General features: G+C 36.2%; 2 protein-coding genes across 3 annotated transcripts in view; one reads left to right on the top strand and one right to left on the bottom strand.

The window, feature by feature from the left end:
* Positions 1–4907, bottom strand: part of cfap43 (cilia and flagella associated protein 43) — a 22345-nt gene extending 17438 nt beyond the window's left edge. The window contains exons 1-10 of one of the 2 annotated variants that reach the window (XM_046871693.1): positions 4720–4907; positions 4212–4420; positions 3872–4006; positions 3128–3381; positions 2617–2713; positions 1716–1883; positions 1470–1617; positions 983–1145; positions 809–891; positions 543–674 (exon numbers count right to left, since the gene is read on the bottom strand). In XM_046871693.1, coding sequence (XP_046727649.1) covers positions 543–674; positions 809–891; positions 983–1145; positions 1470–1617; positions 1716–1883; positions 2617–2713; positions 3128–3381; positions 3872–3900 — 1074 coding nt within the window. In that variant the 5' untranslated portion in view covers positions 3901–4006; positions 4212–4420; positions 4720–4907. The remainder of the gene's footprint in view (positions 1–542; positions 675–808; positions 892–982; positions 1146–1469; positions 1618–1715; positions 1884–2616; positions 2714–3127; positions 3382–3871; positions 4007–4211; positions 4421–4719) is intronic. The other variant, XM_046871685.1, reaches the window with a different exon arrangement.
* Positions 4908–4989: 82 nt separating this feature from the next.
* Positions 4990–15475, top strand: erlin1 (ER lipid raft associated 1). Its single transcript, XM_046871707.1, has 12 exons — positions 4990–5137; positions 6604–6738; positions 6832–6913; positions 7171–7217; positions 7371–7432; positions 7524–7649; positions 7863–7936; positions 10784–10842; positions 12520–12611; positions 12694–12783; positions 12923–13002; positions 13214–15475. Exons 2-12 carry the CDS (start codon positions 6626–6628, stop codon positions 13430–13432), a joined length of 1044 nt encoding a protein of 347 aa, XP_046727663.1. The 5' UTR covers positions 4990–5137; positions 6604–6625; the 3' UTR covers positions 13433–15475.
* The last annotated feature ends 3800 nt before the right edge of the window (positions 15476–19275 follow it).

Below are 19275 nucleotides of genomic sequence, written 5' to 3'. Positions count from 1 at the left end.
ATCAGGATCACTACAGATTTAAATAAGACATACATAAATTAAAAAATCTGAGGTGATGCAATGTTTTGAGTTTGAGCTTGGCATGTTGTTTTTTTTACTGTTATTATTAGTCTATCATTATATGGAAATGTGGAGTGTCTGCCATTGACTGGTCACAAGACATTGACTAATTCTCTGTAACAGTACAGCTCTGAATGTTGTGTCATTTTAGTAAGGTTTATATTAATTGGCTCTTTCAAATATAATATCATTTGTATATAAATAATAGGTTTACTGTGACTTGTATGGTGGCGGTTCCACATAAACAAAAATAAAATGTAATTGCTGACATGGTAAAGCTTTATGTAATATGATGATTCTATTGTATTTTTGAAAGGTCTTCAGTTTCATCCCTTTGTAACAGTCAAACAAAAGGTTATGTATTGCATAGTTTCTTATGAAAGCATACCCTGTTATGTTTTGAACCCTAATTACACACCAATATAAAGTCAAAAACAAAAATTTACTGGGCAGCAATTTGTAAATAAACTGCTTTCACTTACAGTGTCTGAAGTTAGCAGCAAAGTTTCATTGTCAGGTGAAAAACACAAACTGGACACTGGTTCCACTAAAGCCAAATTTTCCACCACTTCCACTTTGTTCCCTTTAATTCGGAAGATTTGCAAAACACCATCCTGTAGAAAAATTTTGTCAAAAATTATAATTTTGACAAAGCTCTAGCTGAATACACCTTTGAGAAAGTAAAGGGTCTCATGATAGCCTGAATTATAACGACTGAATATACTGAATGTAAATGAGATGCACATACAGATCCTGTAGTCAACATTCCATTACTGCATAATGCCAAGCTCTGAAAGCTGCCTTCCTGAATCACCAGGCTTTTACTGCATTCTGTAAGATATGATTGAACATTTCCTGGACCACAGAAATATAAAATCCTAAGTGTTAAATATATTTGCTAACCAATAAACTTGCTCTTTACCTGGGGTACTTTGCTTAACATGAGGGTTGTACAGGATACAGACAATGAGACTTTCTGTGTTTACTAGCAGCAGGAAACCTTCTTTAGTCCCAACATACAGATCTGAGGAAACTGACCAGCAGATGGCACTTGGGCAGAGTTGAGGCTTCACTTCCTTCAGACGCTGTTAAAAAAGAAAAAAAAAGGTGATAGGACGAAGTTAACTGTACTGCTTGGAAACATTATAAATAGAAAACCACAATATTCTGAACTTTAAAACAGTATAATAACCACATTTACTTCCATCTACAGCCCAGGCTATGATCGTGAATATTACATGACTATATTTGTGAAAAACTTCATGAAACGTTCCATAAATTCCTTCATTATATTGTAAAAGGATTACCATTGTGTTGCATTAATAATGTTACACTACATACTAAATATTCTACCCCATCAACTAAACTAATTTGAAGAAAAAAAATTTTGAGCCAAGTGATTGCAGTACCATAACATAATCTGCTTTGTCACCAATCAGGCCTGCAATTGTTGATGTGGGCATCTGAGGGCCAGAGTATGTTAGCTTTCCAGTAGGGATGTAAGAATTGTTGATCCGCTCAACTGCAGAGCCATCGATGGCAGGAAGGTCAATAACACTGGCAAATAAATTCAAAAGCAATGGTATTTATGGCAAAAACATTTCTTATTAGACATCAAATATGAGTGGCATCTACAGGACAGAGACCATATGTACCTGGGCTTCATAATATGGATGTCATTAAATTTCTCAATGTTCCATACTGTTAGAGATTTCGGATTTAGACAACAGATTTGTTGCCAGCTTATTGGATTGAAATGTAAGCTTGTGACATCCTCTTCAGACAGTCGATTGCTGCAAATTGAACTTCCCTTTTCCAAGTTCCTTTGAAAAAACAAACATGTAAACTGATTGCAAAGTTATAAGCAATTTGTTTATACTGTATGTTCCATTCTCTTTGTTTTGTATGTTTCTTCACATTTATGTTTCTTTTTTATTAATGAAAATGGGACTTATACTATACTGATCCCTGACCATGACTCTCATATGTGATTGTTCCCCACATTGTTACCAAATTGTTAGAAGAACAGAATTATCGAGGCTGTCTTTATATACTGTACGTTTAAGATTTTCTTCCAAAGGAACTAAGATTCACAAACTTGTTCCAACATGACAAAGTTCCTGTACACAGAGCAAGCACCATGAAGATATATTTTGCCATGGTTGAAGTGAAAGAACTCCAATGGCCTGCACTTGAGCCAGACAAATTAGGAATGTGTTGTTATACACCAATAGCAGTGATGGTCATGTGTCCACAAACTTTTGGTCATATAATATGTGATGGCCCAAAATGCCGAATAATCACACAGGAATAGAAGAACAGTCTTTAAAATAATAATAATTTTAAAAATCTAAACATACTAATATAAACCTCATACTAATTTTTGTTTACATATAAATGTGAGAATGGCTGATATACAAAAAACTAAATAAACGAACCATGGAGTACATACTAAATGGACCAGTGTAAATGCTCATACAAGTTCCCATTTTGTACATTTCCCAATTTCACATTTTGTACATTTTCCATTAGGATGAATAAAGTATCTATCCATACCATACAGTGATTGTGTAATCAGGTAAAGATGAGCAGCTGGCTAAATATGGAGCAGTGTCACTCAGCGCAAGAGCTGTGTAAGACAGTTCAGCTATGCCTGGAAAATAAAATGAAAACAGTGTAACCATGTAAAACAAAGGTAAAAAGGTATAAAACTAACTTCAAATTTAATTGAAAAGTGAAATTATGTAATCTTCCAAAATAATGCTTTTGAAAGACTGAATGGTTAAATAGGATCTTATTTTAAATAAGTAAAATGTGTGATCACACTATCCCAGGTCTCTCCCCAGAACACTGCATGTAATGCAGAAATATATCCTACATTTTATGCCTAAAACATGATAACATTATAATATTAAGACTCATTCAACCGGGTGTTTTTATCTGTTTAGCTGTATTCGCTGTAGTACGGTTGCATAGTAGTTTTTCTTTTAATGATGAGACACCTCAGCATTTATATCAATTAGTAGAAATGCTGCATTTTAGAATGAGGAAATAACATACAACACACCTTTAAGCTCACATATCAGGCTAAGTTCAGGATAGCTGTACACAAAAATAGATGGAGAACGTTTTTGCTCAGAAAAAGCAAGAGTTCTACGAAGTCCATTTGCTGTGAAGACCCCAATGCCATGACCAGGGCTCTGAAGCACTTTTCTTGTTTGTGTCTCCACATTAAAGAAGGTGATATAATTTCCACAGGGGTAGCAAGCTGTTTTTTCCTCCAAGAATGCTACTTGGCTGCTGGTGAAGCCCTGCACCCACCTGGTGGGACAAAAACATAATTGAAAGGTTGACACACCACTAGACCACCAGGGATCCTTGACACACAGGCAGACCAACTGTCCTAAATAATATTGAGTAAAGCAAACTATGGTCATTTCAAGTTAACAGCTAGATTTCAACTCTCAGTTGCTGCAACTGTTCATTAATTTTGTATTTCACATTTTCTAATTCTTGTTATTCTTTCTTATTTTTTACTTTTTGTTTCTTCCTCACATGACTTTACAACAATGCAAGTCCTTATTTTCCCTCTTGCTCCCCTTAATTTCTCTATTTTTTTTCTATCAATTTCTCTTGTTTATTTAATTGATCATATCTTGAGCTTCTTTCTTTCTTTCTGTTTGCTTTCAGCAACAACTAACACAAGTCTTGGATCTATCAAAAAAGCTCAAGTCGGAATTAGACATTTTGATACTATATTTTTATTTCACTAAAATAAATAACCTTGTGATTTATAATTGAAGCTACTAACCTCACTTCCAAACTCTCTGAATTATCCATTACAGAGTGAAATAGTCGTCCATTCGCGCTTCATGCGTTACTTGTGGCGACGCGTTTCCGTGGCAACGAGCAAACGTTAGAATCACGTGATACAATTGTTCACTTTCTATTGGATGCAGGAACATAAACAAACTACTGCAAACGAGTCGAGTTTATATGCAGTAAAAATATTACACCTGAAATAACGCTGACTTGTTTTTATTTCTAATTACAACATATGATCTCTAAATACTGACTTCTGGTTTGAATTAACACTGTACATGTCAATAAATAAACGCAAAAAGGTACAAATTATGAAGATTAACATGAACCTGTAGTGAACATTTAACTGTCAGTGCAAAAAGAGCCAACATGGCACACCTCCTGACCCACCCTACATGGGGTTATAATGATCAGCTGGACCATCATACTGGTGCAATGTTCAGGTGTTTAGACAACAGAAGAAAATGCTGATTTTGGGCCTCATCATCATCATCTCCGCATTTATTATCCGTATTTACCAGTTTAAAATATGACGGCACTGAAAAGAGGGTCAGAAAAATATACAAAATGTATATTAAAGTCGTTATTTGGCGGCACAGAAATGTTTAGAAGTATTATTAATTAACCATTCAATTGTTGTTTTGCATATTTTAAAGATTAACACTTTAACGCTTCTGCCAGTTTTCCCGCATTCAATTCAGTCACATTGTATTTCTCTGCACCTACAAATGAATGCATTATAATAAGTTAAAAAAAGTATCTTTTTTTAAATATAAATTAAGAACGAAATTGTATGGACAATGCGAATATGACATCTACAATGTTGTGTACACAGACCCTATCCTTGGTCGGCGGAAAATTTGTCTTGCATGAAACTGGTCCCTGGTGCAAAAAAGTTTTGGGGAGCACTGCTGTTCCACATGGTCCTGTTTTCGCAAAAGACTTTGCGCGGTGTAGGACTTTTAATTTGAAGATTGATCGGAGCCGTAACACGATCCTCCACTTCCACTGGTGAGGAGTTGATGCGGCGTCACCGAAGTGGGAGAGATACAGTGTAGGTCTTTTAATTTGAAGATCGATCGGCGTCGTAATTACTATCCCCTTTCCGCTGTTAGGGAGTTGAGGCGACGTCATTGGAGGGGGGAGAGGCGCGCGAGCAGGGACGGTCAGACGGAAGAGGCATGTATGTATGCGCGCGTGCGTGTATGAGCTGAAGTGAAGCGCGCTCCAGGCTCTAGTGACCGCCGAATGACAGGTAACTTTATTACACCGATACTGTTATTGTGTATGGAAACGCATTAATGAATAGGAGTCTGGGTTTAAAGCTTAGGCATTTTTGATGATTAGGGTGTATTTGAACGAGCTAATTATTAGCTGCTAGCCGTTCGTTCTATGGTTTGTAGTTAGCATGGAAGCTAGCGTTCCGCAGATTGTTCTGCAGTCCGTCGCGGTAAAGAGCTGCCTGACTTATTCTTCTACAGCGTGTAGCACCTAACACTGACAGCCCGAGCGGTTCTATTTTTATAATATGAATACGCGAAAATAATAATGATAATAATGCCTAATAACCGGTTGCTAATTACTCGACAGGGGGAGAAGGTAACCTTGGCTACCTCATTAGCGTTAGCTTACTGGCTAGCTCAACATGACTGGCTATTCATTGGACGTTGTAGTCCCTCTGTTTGAACAGAAGCCGACGCCGTTCCTTGACCAAATATAGCAGTGTGTGTCGCTGCTGTTCGTCGTGATGTGTTTATAAAGTCCACGATGAGCTCCCGGGGTGTCTGTGTAACACCACAGCGGGTTTCCACAGACACTCCGAGCACTGGTCCTGCTGCCCACAAACCTGATCCCGATCTCCCTCAGGTCAGATAAAGCTTGATCAGACATAATCATGCTGCTGTGGGTGTTTCCAATGAACTGTGAAGAATTATTGTTTCGTATAATATACCATGTAGGGTCAGGGTTTGTATATCCTCTCATCTGCTCAGCAATCTGTGGAGATCTGTGTCAGAGTGAAGTTTCTGTTAGATATCAAACAAGTGTGCTGGTTTGGAGTCCTTTCAAGGATAGCAATCATGCCCTGATCCCAATGTCTAGTTATGCATATTGTATATTATTTATATAGTGTATTCACACATGTAGTATGTAATGAAGTTAAATCTTGATTTGATTTTCTATACTATCCTTAAGATATTATTTTAACAAAATAAAAAAAAAAAAGAAAAGGCTGAAACGACTCCTAAAGTGCCTTTTGTGTAACTCGGTTGAAAATCGCCTGAACACAACTTTAAAACCGTAAACAAAATATACTACAGGTTAGCCATAGCTTAGCTAAATGCATTGCAAGTCTTCCAAAAACATTTTGCATGAACAAAGTGTCTAAACCGGGTTAAACTATCGATTGAAATCATGTGAGCTCTGTAACAGTGTCTGAGTCATTTTAATGGAAAATAAAAGTTCCAAAGTTGACAAAAATGCCTGGCATCCACTGTCTTTCTTTCTGGCACCGTGTTGGTGTCATTGTAAAGGCTACTAAATAGTGTTATATTTTTTACATTTAGAACATAGTTGTATAACCGTATATTGTCCCCATGCTGTTGATCACTGCACATGAGCAGGTGATTTCTGCAATGGTGCTGGCTTTCCTTGAAAGAATGTGACCACAACCCTGCTACAGATGTTCAGATGCATAATTTGCTGCTCGATCTGATCTTTTAGTAGGTGAGTGCTGGGAAGAAGGATGACAATGGCGCATGTTGGGGCAGTGGTTGCTGCGATCACTGCTGTGATAGCCATTCTGCTTCACTCCTCCATACACAAGATTGAAGAAGGCCATTTAGCAGTGTATTACAGGTGCGTGTTTAAAAATTCATATTGCTTTTGTGTTTTTAAATTATAAATGAAAATTCACTGTGGAAAAAAGCTGATGTGTCTTGGTATTTGCAGAGGCGGGGCTTTGCTCACCAGTCCTAATGGGCCAGGCTATCACATCATGCTGCCTTTCATCACAACCTACAGATCAGTACAGGTGTGCATAGCACTAAATATCACTTGTTTTTTGATTTGTAGTTTGCTTAACCTTTAGCCCAGATGTTTTTGTACTGAATTTCTTTCACTTTCCTTTCAACAAGCTCAAAAGCAGAACTTGGAGTTTATTTAAAGTGAAAACTTCATATGTGAAACAGATAATGCAAATAGTAATAGAGGAATTTCACAGTTTCTAATTTAGCTTAATTAAAACGCTTAATTATTCTTTTTTTTTAAACAATGTTCTCTTTGTTTTAGACGACACTGCAGACAGATGAAATAAAAAATGTGCCTTGTGGAACGAGGTAAAACTTTAACCACTGATAAGAGTTTGTATTGTGTAATAGTTACACAGGTATGAAAATCGTTCTCCATGTGAACGATGGAAGCTTTGTTTGTGTGTTAATAATTATTTATAGCTTTTTTTAAATATGGCAATTCTTTTTGTTTGTCTGCAGTGGTGGCGTCATGATCTATTTTGATCGAATCGAGGTGGTCAACATGCTGGTGCAAACAGCAGGTTATGACAACTCTGAGTTAGTGAAAATAATGAAATGTGTGAATTGAAAAAGTAAAATAAAAACACTGACCATGACCTCTGCTTCCTTCAGTGGTGGACATTGTGAGGAATTACACTGCTGATTACGACAAGACACTAATATTCAACAAAATCCACCACGAGCTGAACCAGTTCTGCAGTGTTCACACACTACAAGAAGTCTACATTGAATTGTTTGGTAAGATGCAGTAATGTCAAACAGTTTATCCTGCTGATTACTTGCTGGTTAAATGTTTACATGACTCATACTACAAGCTGTAGTGAGAGTATGCTGGGGGAGTTTAAACTATTTGCAGTAAGTTGGTTGCCCTTTTATTGCAGCTGACCTTCGGATGAGCTGTATATAATTTGTTTTGTGATTGAGTGGTGTTTATAATCTGTTGTGTCACAGATATAATCGATGAAAACCTCAAGACTGCTCTGCAGAAGGATCTGAATTCCATGGCCCCTGGTCTCACTATCCAGGTGTGATTTTACTACCTCTCATCTGCAAAGTTTCCTTTTGAACTGGTTTGTGGGATCTTCAGTATAATATTGTACCTCTTCCATGCTGTATTCACATGATTAAGAACGATATGTTTTGGTGTTGATAAGTCAAGTAGGGAACCCTGACTCGTCCATATATAAGCTTATAATATTGGTCAGATGATGTTGATTTTATTTTCTTTAGTACTGATAAATGGTAAAGGTAAAACACGGCTTTATATTAACACACTCATTCTAATACCTTTTCTTTTCTATAACAGCAAATAACACAGGGACTTGTATAACAGGCTTACATAATTTAAAGCTAAAAATAAACAGATAAGGAAGAAACTTATATAACAACAACCAAAAAAAATAATTTCATTGACTTTGCACTTGCAAAGCTTTCTGTTTGGAGATTTATTTACTGTTTATAGAAGGATATGTCAGACAAGGTTTGGCAATTTAATTGTTCTACAAGCTGCATTTCTCTAAATTAGACGTTAGAGAGAAAAGATGACACCAGTGAGGGGAAAGCTGGTTTTCAGGCATTCTGTAACATAAGACAACTTACTACTGTAGAAGATATCACTTGTTGTACAATATAGTATAATATTGTTAAAGCATGGCTTGAGAAAAAAAAATAATCGACAAAATGTTGTGCTAAAAAAAAGAACTTTTGAGGATCTGCTGTTATAGGAAAGTTATTTTCAAGGTGTTTGAGAACAGGAGAATCAGTCCAGCCAGTGGTTGATTATATTTCATAACAGCACAGCCTGTCATATTTTATTAGTTCTTTAGTCAGGTTTTATGGTTTGTAGGTATAGATGCTTTTCTGGTATGTTTTTCTTTTTGTTTGTTTGTTTGTTCTTCTGTTTTGTTTTTTAAATTCATCAGAGTTCATTAACTACTAAGTTTTAAGTTTCTTAAGGTGATAGTTGGGTGAAAGCTCATTTAAACTCATGTTAATCCAGAATGTGGTTGATCAATTTAGACAGGTTTGTATGCACTATAGTTTTTGCACTGTAGCCATGTAGCTAGTAAATACGGGAACCATAGAGCTGTGTAAAAAGCATGTCCAAATGTTGGAAATCTCAGTTCCTTCAACTGTTTTGTAATTTAGAAATTTTCAAACTGACTTGTTTGTGCTTTCTGACACTGCGTGAACCAGTGTCATTAAATTAAACTAAATTAGATTGACTTTTGACATTGCACAGAGTACCAGTACTAACAAGGAAATGAAGCTTGGATTCTAAGAAAGCAGTAATAGTAGAGTGCAGAAAGAGCAATAAATAGGAGGGCAATGTTCAAGAAGGAATTTTTGTGTGTGTGTGTATATATGTATGTATATATATATGTGTGTGTGTGTGTGTGTGTGTGTGTGTGTGTGTGTATGTGTGTGTGTATACATGTATGTATGTATAACCACGATTTCTGAGACCAGCCTTTGCCCAGGGCGACTGCACTACACACCGCAATTCCTTTGCATTTGGTAGTTTTTTCTCAGAAACAGCATTTTTGATGTCACCCCACAAGTTTTGAATTGGATTAAGGTCGGAGGATTGGGCTGGCCACTCCGTAACATTAATCATGTTGGTCTGGAACCAAGATGCTGCTCGCTTACTGGTGTGTTTGGGGTCGTTATCTTGTTGAAACACTAATTTTAAGGGCATTTCCTCCTCAGTATAAGGCAACATGACATCTTTAGGTATTTTAATGTACTCAAACTGATCCATGATTCCTGGAATGAGATTAAATAGGCCCAACACTGTAGTATGAGAAGAATTTCCATCATGATGCTTGTGCCACTATGCTTACTGTCTTTACAGTGTACTGTGGCTTGAATTCAGTGTTTGAGGCTTGTCTGACGAACTGTCTGCCCCTAGACCCTAAAAGATCTTGCTTTCATCAGTCCACCTTATATTATGCCATTTCTCTTTACGCCAGCACATGTCGTTTTTTCAACAGTGGGGCTTTGAGGGGGCTTCTTGCCAATAGCTTGGCTTCATTTAGACATCTTCTAATTGTTACAGTACTCACAGGAAACTTTAGACTGGCTTTGATCACCCTGGAGCTGATCATTGGCTTTGCCATTTTAGCTATTTTTTGATCCATTCGAATGGTAATTTTCCTTTTTTTTTTTTTTTTTTTGGTTGCCATTTTAAAGGATTTGATAGCACTTTAGCTGATCTATCATTTTCTGCACTTCTTTGTTTTCTCCTCTTTAATCAACTTTTTAATCAAAGCATGCTGTCCTTCAGAACAATGTCTGGAACGACCCATTTTACTCAGATTTTCAGAGAGAGATGCACAGTACAACATTTGCTGCCTTCGTCCTTAAATAAGGGACAGTTGTTTGACACCAGTTTATTCACAGAATAATTTATCTCTTTAATTAGACTCCACACTGCTATTTTTTTTAAACACACCCTTTTCAATTAATTATTTATTACACAGAATCAGCAACATGCATGTCATTACTGTTGGGTCTGTTGGTTTTCTGTTACTCTACTACACCTACTAGTAAAATATTTGCCATGTAGAAATATAATTTCAACCAACAAAATTGATTGATTTGGTTAGTGATGTTGGACTGCTATTATTTTGAATATACTGTATATCAGATTTTTTAAGTATATGATTGTTTAGACATGCAAGTATATAATGCCAAACTGAAATCTCTTTTACTTTGTAATTCATTTTGGAAAACAGGATTTTTACGTTAATTTGGTAATTTCATTTTCCTTTTTTTTTTCCTCCAACTAATACGCAGTAAATGGCTGTGCATAATGTTGCTGGAATGCCCAGTTTTTCTGAGCTCATGTATTTATGTGTGGCTGTTTGCAGGCAGTTCGAGTCACCAAGCCTAAAATCCCTGAGTCAATCAGGAGAAACTTTGAGCTCATGTGAGTACCTCAGCTTTGAATAAATGAAATATGGGAAGTTTTAGCTTAGTCATTAAGAAGTTAGACTTCTGATCAGAAGGTCATGAGTTCTTATCCCACCACCACCAAGCTGCCATTGCTGGGTCTATGAGCAATGGCCTTAATCTGCAACTGCTTTAGCGTTTAAATGACAGTGGTGGATGAAGTACACAAACCATGTAGTTGAATTAAAGTAGAGAAACATGAGGTAAAATATTACTTCAGTAAAAGTGCTTCGTTTAAACTTTCACTTGAGTAAAAGTGTAATTATATATATATAATTATTATATATATATATATATATATATATATATATATATATATATATATATATATAATTATTATATATATATATATATATATATATATATATATATATATATATATATATATATATAATTATTATATATATAATATACACACACATATACAGTACAGACCAAAGGTTTGGACACACCTTCTCATTCAAAGAGTTTTCTTTATTTTTATGACTATGAAAATTTTAGATTCACACTGAAGGCATCAAAACTATGAATTAACACATGTGGAATTATATATGGAATTATATACATAACAAAAAAGTGTGAAACAACTGAAAAATGTCATATTCTAGGTTCTTCAAAGTAGCCACCTTTTGCTTTGATTACTGCTTTGCACACTCTTGGCATTCTCTTGATGAGCTTCAAGAGGTAGTCACCTGAAATGGTCTTCCAACAGTCTTGAAGAAGTTCCCTGAGAGATGCTTGGCACTTGTTGGCCCTTTTGCCTTCACTCTGCAGTCCAGCTCACCCCTAAACCATCTCGATTGGGTTTAGGTCCGGTGACTGTGGAGGCCAGGTCATCTGGCGCAGCACCCCATCACTCTCCTTCTTGGTCAAATAGCCCTTGATGCCTTCAGTGTGACTCTACAATTTTCATAGTCATGAAAATAAAGAAATCTCTTTGAATGAGGTGTGTCCAAACTTTTGGTCTGCACTGTATATGTATATGTATGTATGTCCTTTCATATATACTTCTAAGTCGCCAAAGTACTATGATTTATTATGATCTGTTACTCTCAGCACATTAATCCATTAATAGAATATTAATGAGTCAAATCACACACATTTTATCATTTATTACTCTCAAAATGTTCTGCTTGCTGTTGAACTGACACTGATATATAGATACCACCAATCAAACAATTTCAATCACAGCACTCACTCTACCCTGATTGGTGGTTTGACCAGTTAAGTTTTTATCCACTCATAAATAAATAGGAACTACTGAATTCACAGTTAAATAAAAATATATTTGACTTGAAAATGTAGTGAAGTAAAAGTCTCTCAAAATGTAAAGTACAGACACATGAAAAGCTACAAAAGTAAAGTAATGAATTACATTTGCTTTGTTACTGCCAACCACCTATACATGAGATCATTCTTACTCATCTTTCTTACTACTTGATCATTAGGGCCTCTGCAAAATGCCATAAATGTAAACATGATTAGCTAGTTGTCTGTTATTCTCTGGTACTTATTATAAGTAAAGCTTGCTAACGTTGAATCCAATCAGAATATTTTTATGAAGAAAATGTATGATTGAAAGTATTGAGGTACATTCATTTGTGATGTTTTTGAACATTATTATTATTTATTTTATTTGTTTGCCTTTTTACAGGGAAGCTGAAAAGACCAGACTGCTGATCACTGCTCAGACCCAAAAGGTTGTGGAGAAGGAAGCAGAGACTGAGAGAAAGAAGGCTATCATTGGTGGGGAAAACATTTGCATTGACTGATATATTTATTAAGTGACTAGGCTTTTCTTATTCCTTTTATGTGGTTTTCATCCCAGAGGCTCAAAAGGTGGCTCAAGTTGCTGAGATCCACTTCAGGCAGAAAATCATGGAAAAGGAGACTGAGAAGAAGATATCTGAAATAGAAGGTAGGAATAACATGCCTATATTTGTCTGTCTGTCTATCTAAACATATAAATAATAAAATGTGTATATAATATATAAATTGTATTGCTTTTGGAAAGAATGTGTAATTTTGACATGCCTAATCAATATTATTGCTCTCAGATGCCGCATTCTTGGCCAGAGAGAAAGCTAAAGCAGACGCCGAGTTCTACACAGCAGCGAAGTCTGCTGAAGCTAATAGGGTAATTTTTATTTATCCCCAATACATATGTCGAAACATTTGTTTATGCTACAAAGCATTTGGTGGACATTAGCGTGGAATTTGGAACATGTTTGCTGTGAGCAGGTGTCTGATCATGTTGTTTATAGGTATGATGCAAATGATGCTTGGCATACTATGAAAGAGGCTTTGTTGAATTCTTTTAACAGCTTCCTGTGTTCTTTGTCTTGTAGGTGAAGCTGACACCAGAGTACCTGGAGCTCATGAAATATCAGGCCATTGCCGCCAACAGCAAGATCTACTTTGGTCAGGACATTCCCAACATGTTCGTCGACAACAGTGCCTCTCCCTCAACTAAAGGTTCTGACTCATCAGAGCAGCTGCAGTCTTTAACCCAAGCTGAGAAACCCAGAAAAGTAACTGGGCTAAAAGCAGACTCTGCACGCCAATGAGAGACCCGCCCAGGGCTTCTTTTCTGTCACTGTCTGTCTGTGTCTCTGGGGCTGGGAGCGCTTGCGAGGCATGATTGCATAGATACTTTTTCTGCTGTGTGCCCGAAACTCACTGTACAGTTAGTCATCTGACTTGAGGGTACTGTTCAACAAAGAGGCTGTGTTACTATCACAGGTCTATGGTCTAGGGGAGGGCTCAAATGTCTTAACAACAGACTAAGACCTATAAAGGAAGCTAATGAATTGGTGATGCTGATGCGATTATACAGCACATGTTTCCCAACTTTTTTGTGTTATTTTCAGATTGATATGTGAAAAAATGCATCTTGACTAATTTTGTTCGCATAACTGGAATTATAAGGCTTCTTGCTGATTGAGATGAGGGGGAAATAGATTATGCAGCAACAAGACTTTTTTTTTTTTTTTTTCTTCTCCTCCAAAAAGCTTTCACAACACTGTAGTCTTAACATAAAGCCCCCACTCTAAAAAAATAAATTTAAAGTCATACAACACCTTTATTGTAATTGAAAGCCCCTATTAAACACAGTTAAATGGTGTTCATCAGTAAATAGATATTGTGTTGACACGATGTGTACAGATAGCATTTGATTTAGTTGGTTCTGTGAATGAAACTTTTTTTTGCTTATTTTTTTTTCACTTCTTCAATAGTTCTGTCACTTCCGAATCCAGATTATTGTAATGGTAGTATTGTGCTTTGCTTTGTTCCTGTGCAAGTTGAAGCATGGATGAGTGTTATGTTGTGCAAGAAATGTTCTGAAGCTTGCATTGATTTTAATTTTTTTTTCATAGCATGGGCTTAGGAACCCAACATGCCATCTGCTGCCATGATTTAAACATGACTCTTAGTCTTGCTTGGCTTTCACAGCATGACTGATGTGCAGAAAAATTACCTCCAGTTGTCCAGCAGGAAACTACAATGGGAATTTAAATAAGGGCTTATGCATCTGGAAAATAAATAATTGAGGAATCTGCAGAGCTAACAAAGGGCTATGAAATTAATATTTCACTAATCTGTTTGTACAATTTATTGATCATTTTGTTGCAGCTGTTAATGAGGTATAGAACACCAACTCACATTTGCTGTTGTTTTATTTCACCACTAGGGGGAGTTTTTCCTTTTCTTTTTTTTGTTATAGACTGGAGGGAGAATACTAATCGAGCCTCAAGTACAAAAGACACCGTTTTGGCTTTGTTAGGTATAGATTGTCCTAGTTTCCTATGTGAGTAATTTGTGTGCATTTAATGAAACATTGTAAGCACTTACAGTGGTTATGGCTATAACTTGCTAAGTGTTTAGGTGCTAATTCTCAGGAAAGGGACACGCAGGATGAGTTTACCAAAAGTATCTTCTTAAGTTTTAGATTTCTGTACTATTTTCAGTTGTTTGCCTTACAGGATTTTTGCCTGGTTGATTAGTCTTACTCAGCTTAGCTTTTAACATTTCCTCCTCTATTCTTTTGGGTGGGGTGCACAAAAACTTTCTTTAGGTGATTCATCAGACCTGTAATGACATTCAGATGTGTAATGCCCTTTTTGTTAATCACTTTGTTTGCATTCAACTTGTTTTCTCTCAGTTGATGTGGGTTAGATCAAAGAGTTGAGGATTCATTCAGTCGCTCATTAATCCCACTGTAATGTTTGCCATGCATGTTGGCTTCCTTCTCTGCTGAAAACCTTTTTTTCCCTTGTGATTTTTAAAAATACATATTCTTAAAGGTTGGGAAAGGGTTAATTGAGTATGTAATGTTTATTAACAGTTTTAAGGGAAAATGTATTTGATTCATGGATTATATAATTCAATGTTTAACAACCATAAGGAAATCAAAACGCTTTGAAATCTAATTACTACTGGTGGATATGATTTTCAGTGCTAATAATTTAGAACACGTGAAATGACGCTACTCTGTGAATGTGACTTTTATACGTATGCATAAGTTGAATTCTTGATTTCCCAACATTTATATGCAAAATTTGTAACTTTTGACAGTTCAGTTCTCTAAAATAAAACTTATTTTGATACCACCAATGTGTTTAGGTAGTTGTTAAATGATGTAGTTAACTGGTCTGTTTTGTGTTTAGCAACTTTTTCATTTCCCACTTTCCAAACTAATAAAATGCTATAATACCTGTTTGGTTGAATAAGACTGGAAAACTCTAGAAAAAAGCTTTACCACTTTATTATTCAAATCTCAAACATGACTAAAATTTCTATAAGAATAGCTCTCATAAGGCATAAGGTTACATTACGTTTAATACATTATCATGTACACTCATTGTTGACTTATTTTAAACAGCTGTACACTTATACATCCAATCAGCCATTGTGTGGCAGCAGCACACTGCAGTTATCCAGCTACAAGTGAACAGTTTCAGGTAATGTTCACAGCAAACATCAGAATGAAGAAATATATTTTTTTACTACAGTGCACACCATGTGTATTCCTGCCTCATGGGCTGGTGTTCCTGGGATAGACTCCCTACTTAACTGAGAGTGGGTACTGAAGCAGAGTGAGCATGCCCTATCAAGATTTATACCTTAATGAAAAAAATAGTGTCAAACTTATGTCATAGACATAGACACTCGTTCCCTGTTTTTGTAAGCCTTTGTCTTTAACAATCAGTAAGCTAACAAAAAAAATGAATTATTGTTATATCTGTCTGAACTGTTGCTGTTACTGAGAAACATCAACGAAGGAAAACTAACCAGGAAGTGGTGTTCATGGCATGAAGTAATGCATTGCTCACTTCTCTTTGTTAAAAAGTGTGTGAAAAGTCCCGCTGAACATAAGCAATAATTCAGAAAACAGCAAAAAAAAACATTGCTTGTTATTGCTCACATGCCCATGTTTTCTTAGGAAATGCACTCCTTCGGCTAGTTATTTTTCTAAACACAGGAAATATCAGTGGGTTTTTAGGCCTGTCTTACAAATGAAGCATCGGCTTTTCTGTGTTGTATTTAACCAGTGGGCCATGAGGTGATGAGGTAAAAAAAAGGAAGGAAATGATGACAGTCAGCAGACAAAAAAAATGCTAGAACTCCTGCTGGTCTTTATAAAACACAGGCCGGACCTGACTCAAATGTATTTATTTATTTATTTTTAATCGTATGCTAACTAGTTAGTAACAAATGAAGCATTTATTTATTCAGCCTACCGTGTTTGTTTATATAGCCAGATTTCCTTTCTTTCTTTCTGAAAGCTGCTAATTTCTGGCTAATACATTTATTTATTAGTTTTCTTCTTAAAGATTAAATCTTTGAACCTCTTTCTGAGATGTTAAAAGGTAACTTATACAGTGTTTGAGTCACAGATCCAAAATGCTTGCTGCTTGAATGATCACTCTGTAGTAAATGTAGCTGCAGCTGAGATGTAGCTGATATCAGTGAGTCAGCAAGGCTGCTCCACCACCTTCTTCCTCAGTGTGACACGTTTCCTTCCTTCACCTTTTCACCGGAAATCTGCAGGAAGTTGTTCCACCCAAAAAGAAAGAGAGAGAGATAAAGCATAACCTATACATCAAGGACAGCTGCTGATGTCTCTGATATTAACTTCTCTATTTAATAACAGGATAATCGTCATAAACAAACGTCAGTTACCGGTTGTGTAATGCAGTGGATAAGAATCGTCCTGGACTTCATTAGGAGTTCATATTTGCCCAACTTGCTCTTATAATAGCTCTTAATTTTTTAAGTGGATGTAATATTCCTCAACACATCTTAGATGGAGAACTCCCAACAACTTGGGCAGGGAATGTGTATTTATTTCTGTAGTTCTATCTAGATTAATGATATATTTAGACTGAAACTGACACGTCAGAGTTTTTCAGCATTAATATTCGTATTCTATAATTCAGCAAATGGTGTAATAAAAACAATAAATGGTCTCCCATCTGCAGCTGCTCTCCTACTGCCACATCAGGATGTGTGCTGGCACTGTAAAACTACATGATTGCATGATCTAATTTACCAATTGCAGCAGGAAAGAACAATTGCATGCAGTGTTCCCAGACGTGTTAGGAGTTCAGCAGCGAGTCATGGGGACGATACACTCTATCTTGAAGGACATCATGCAATGTGTTCAAATTAGTATCTCTTGGTCTAGAGTAGTGGTTTAGACCAAGGGGAACTCTGCATCACATCTCAGAAGCATAACATAAATGTTGTATACTAATACTACCTACACCTACTACACCTAATACTGTTTTCATTTTCAACACATATGCATTTAATTTGCATTACAATATTTAAAGATGTTTTCTTACATCATTTATTTATCTTTTTTTTTACAGTGATTGTGAAATAACACTCTTTTATTGTTTTTGAGAGAGAGATGTATGTTCCTTTTGACAATTTACTTTAACCAAACAAATATATAATTGTGCTTTATTAATAATATTTTTTAGTGAAAAATACTCCCATAGCATGAATAACAACTTTAGACACTTTTGGCTCTTTGAATAACTCTTAAGAGCTTCTGGTCATTGTTTTGTTGTATGTTGAAGTTCATTTCAATTAGCCAGATGGAATGGCATGGCACTGAATTATGGAATGGCAGCCGTGTTGTTCAGAATTTATTTCACCCGGAATAAGTCTCTAACTTTCCCTGCTCCCAAACAACCCCAAAACCATTAAGATTCCACCTCCATATTTGATTGTGGGTGTAAAGAAGTCTGGTAGCATCATCTCTGGTTCTCTGTATTTCATGAATTCTTCTGTTAGAGCCAAAACGATTAAAAACTGGAACTTTCTTCCAGCTTGTCAAATTTTTGTGTGTTTTTGTCTTTTACCCGGTACATGTAAACAAAAGGAACATGCAGGTGTCTCAAAAACCATAAAATACTCTGTTTTTAAACTTTTGACAGTCCCTGTAGTAAAAGGAATAACAAAGAAAAAATATTTTGTAAATAGAACCTTGTTTAAAGAAACCTGTACCTTCACATGAATTTCTATTTGTAGTGTATAAGTAACTTTCTTTCAGCTTCTCCCGTTAGGGGTCGCCACAGCGGATCATCCACATGTTTGATTTGGCACATGTTTTTACGCTGGATGCCCTTCCTAACGCAACCCTCCCCATTTATCCGGGCTTGGGACCGGCACTTAGGCTTGTGCAACCCTAATGGCTGGGGTTGGTTCCCTGACCGGGGATCGAACCTGGGCCACAGTGCTGAGAGCGCAGCATCCTAACCACTAGACGACCAAGTAAGAACACAAAAAGACATGTTTAATTAGTAAATGGCCTAGTTTGGACTTGTATAAGTTGTATATATCTCCAAATCATCATCAGTTCCACAAAGACTTCTTTATGGAAATCCTGTCTGCACACTGCAGCTGAACAATATTTTGTCTGTCCATTCCTGAGGTAAAGGAAGGAGGACCACAGATGTTATCTTATAGCTTATTGGTGTGACACTCCTTCCCTCACCATGCCTTAAAGCACATTTTACTTGTGTTTGTGTGTGTGAAATTCTATCAAGGTTTGTTTTCCTGCCTCTTATCTTTTCCACAAGAATCTGTTGTCTGATAACACTATTGTGAGTTTGAGTGTGCCTCCTGGGTCTGCTGAGGTAATCTTTTACTTGAATCGTAAAATGTCCACAAGATTTCTTCAGTTTTTCGTGTTCTCAAAGTGATTACTCATGACTGCCCAAATAAACCGAATTAGCTAATCACGATTGCAGAGTGGAAAAATGGAACTGCAATACATTATTCACAAAAAAAAAAAAAAAAAAAAAAAAGGTTAATCAGGAGTTCTTTGGATTGCTTTTTTAATGTATGATACTATTCAGATTCTCACAGAGGATGAACTCAAATTTTTTGGCACATA

This window comes from Silurus meridionalis, chromosome 2 (assembly GCF_014805685.1).
Source record: "Silurus meridionalis isolate SWU-2019-XX chromosome 2, ASM1480568v1, whole genome shotgun sequence".
Classification (NCBI taxonomy): Eukaryota; Metazoa; Chordata; class Actinopteri; order Siluriformes; family Siluridae; genus Silurus; species Silurus meridionalis.
The sequence above is the reverse complement of the archived record's forward strand: the minus strand, read 5'-3'. Positions and strand labels throughout refer to the sequence as shown.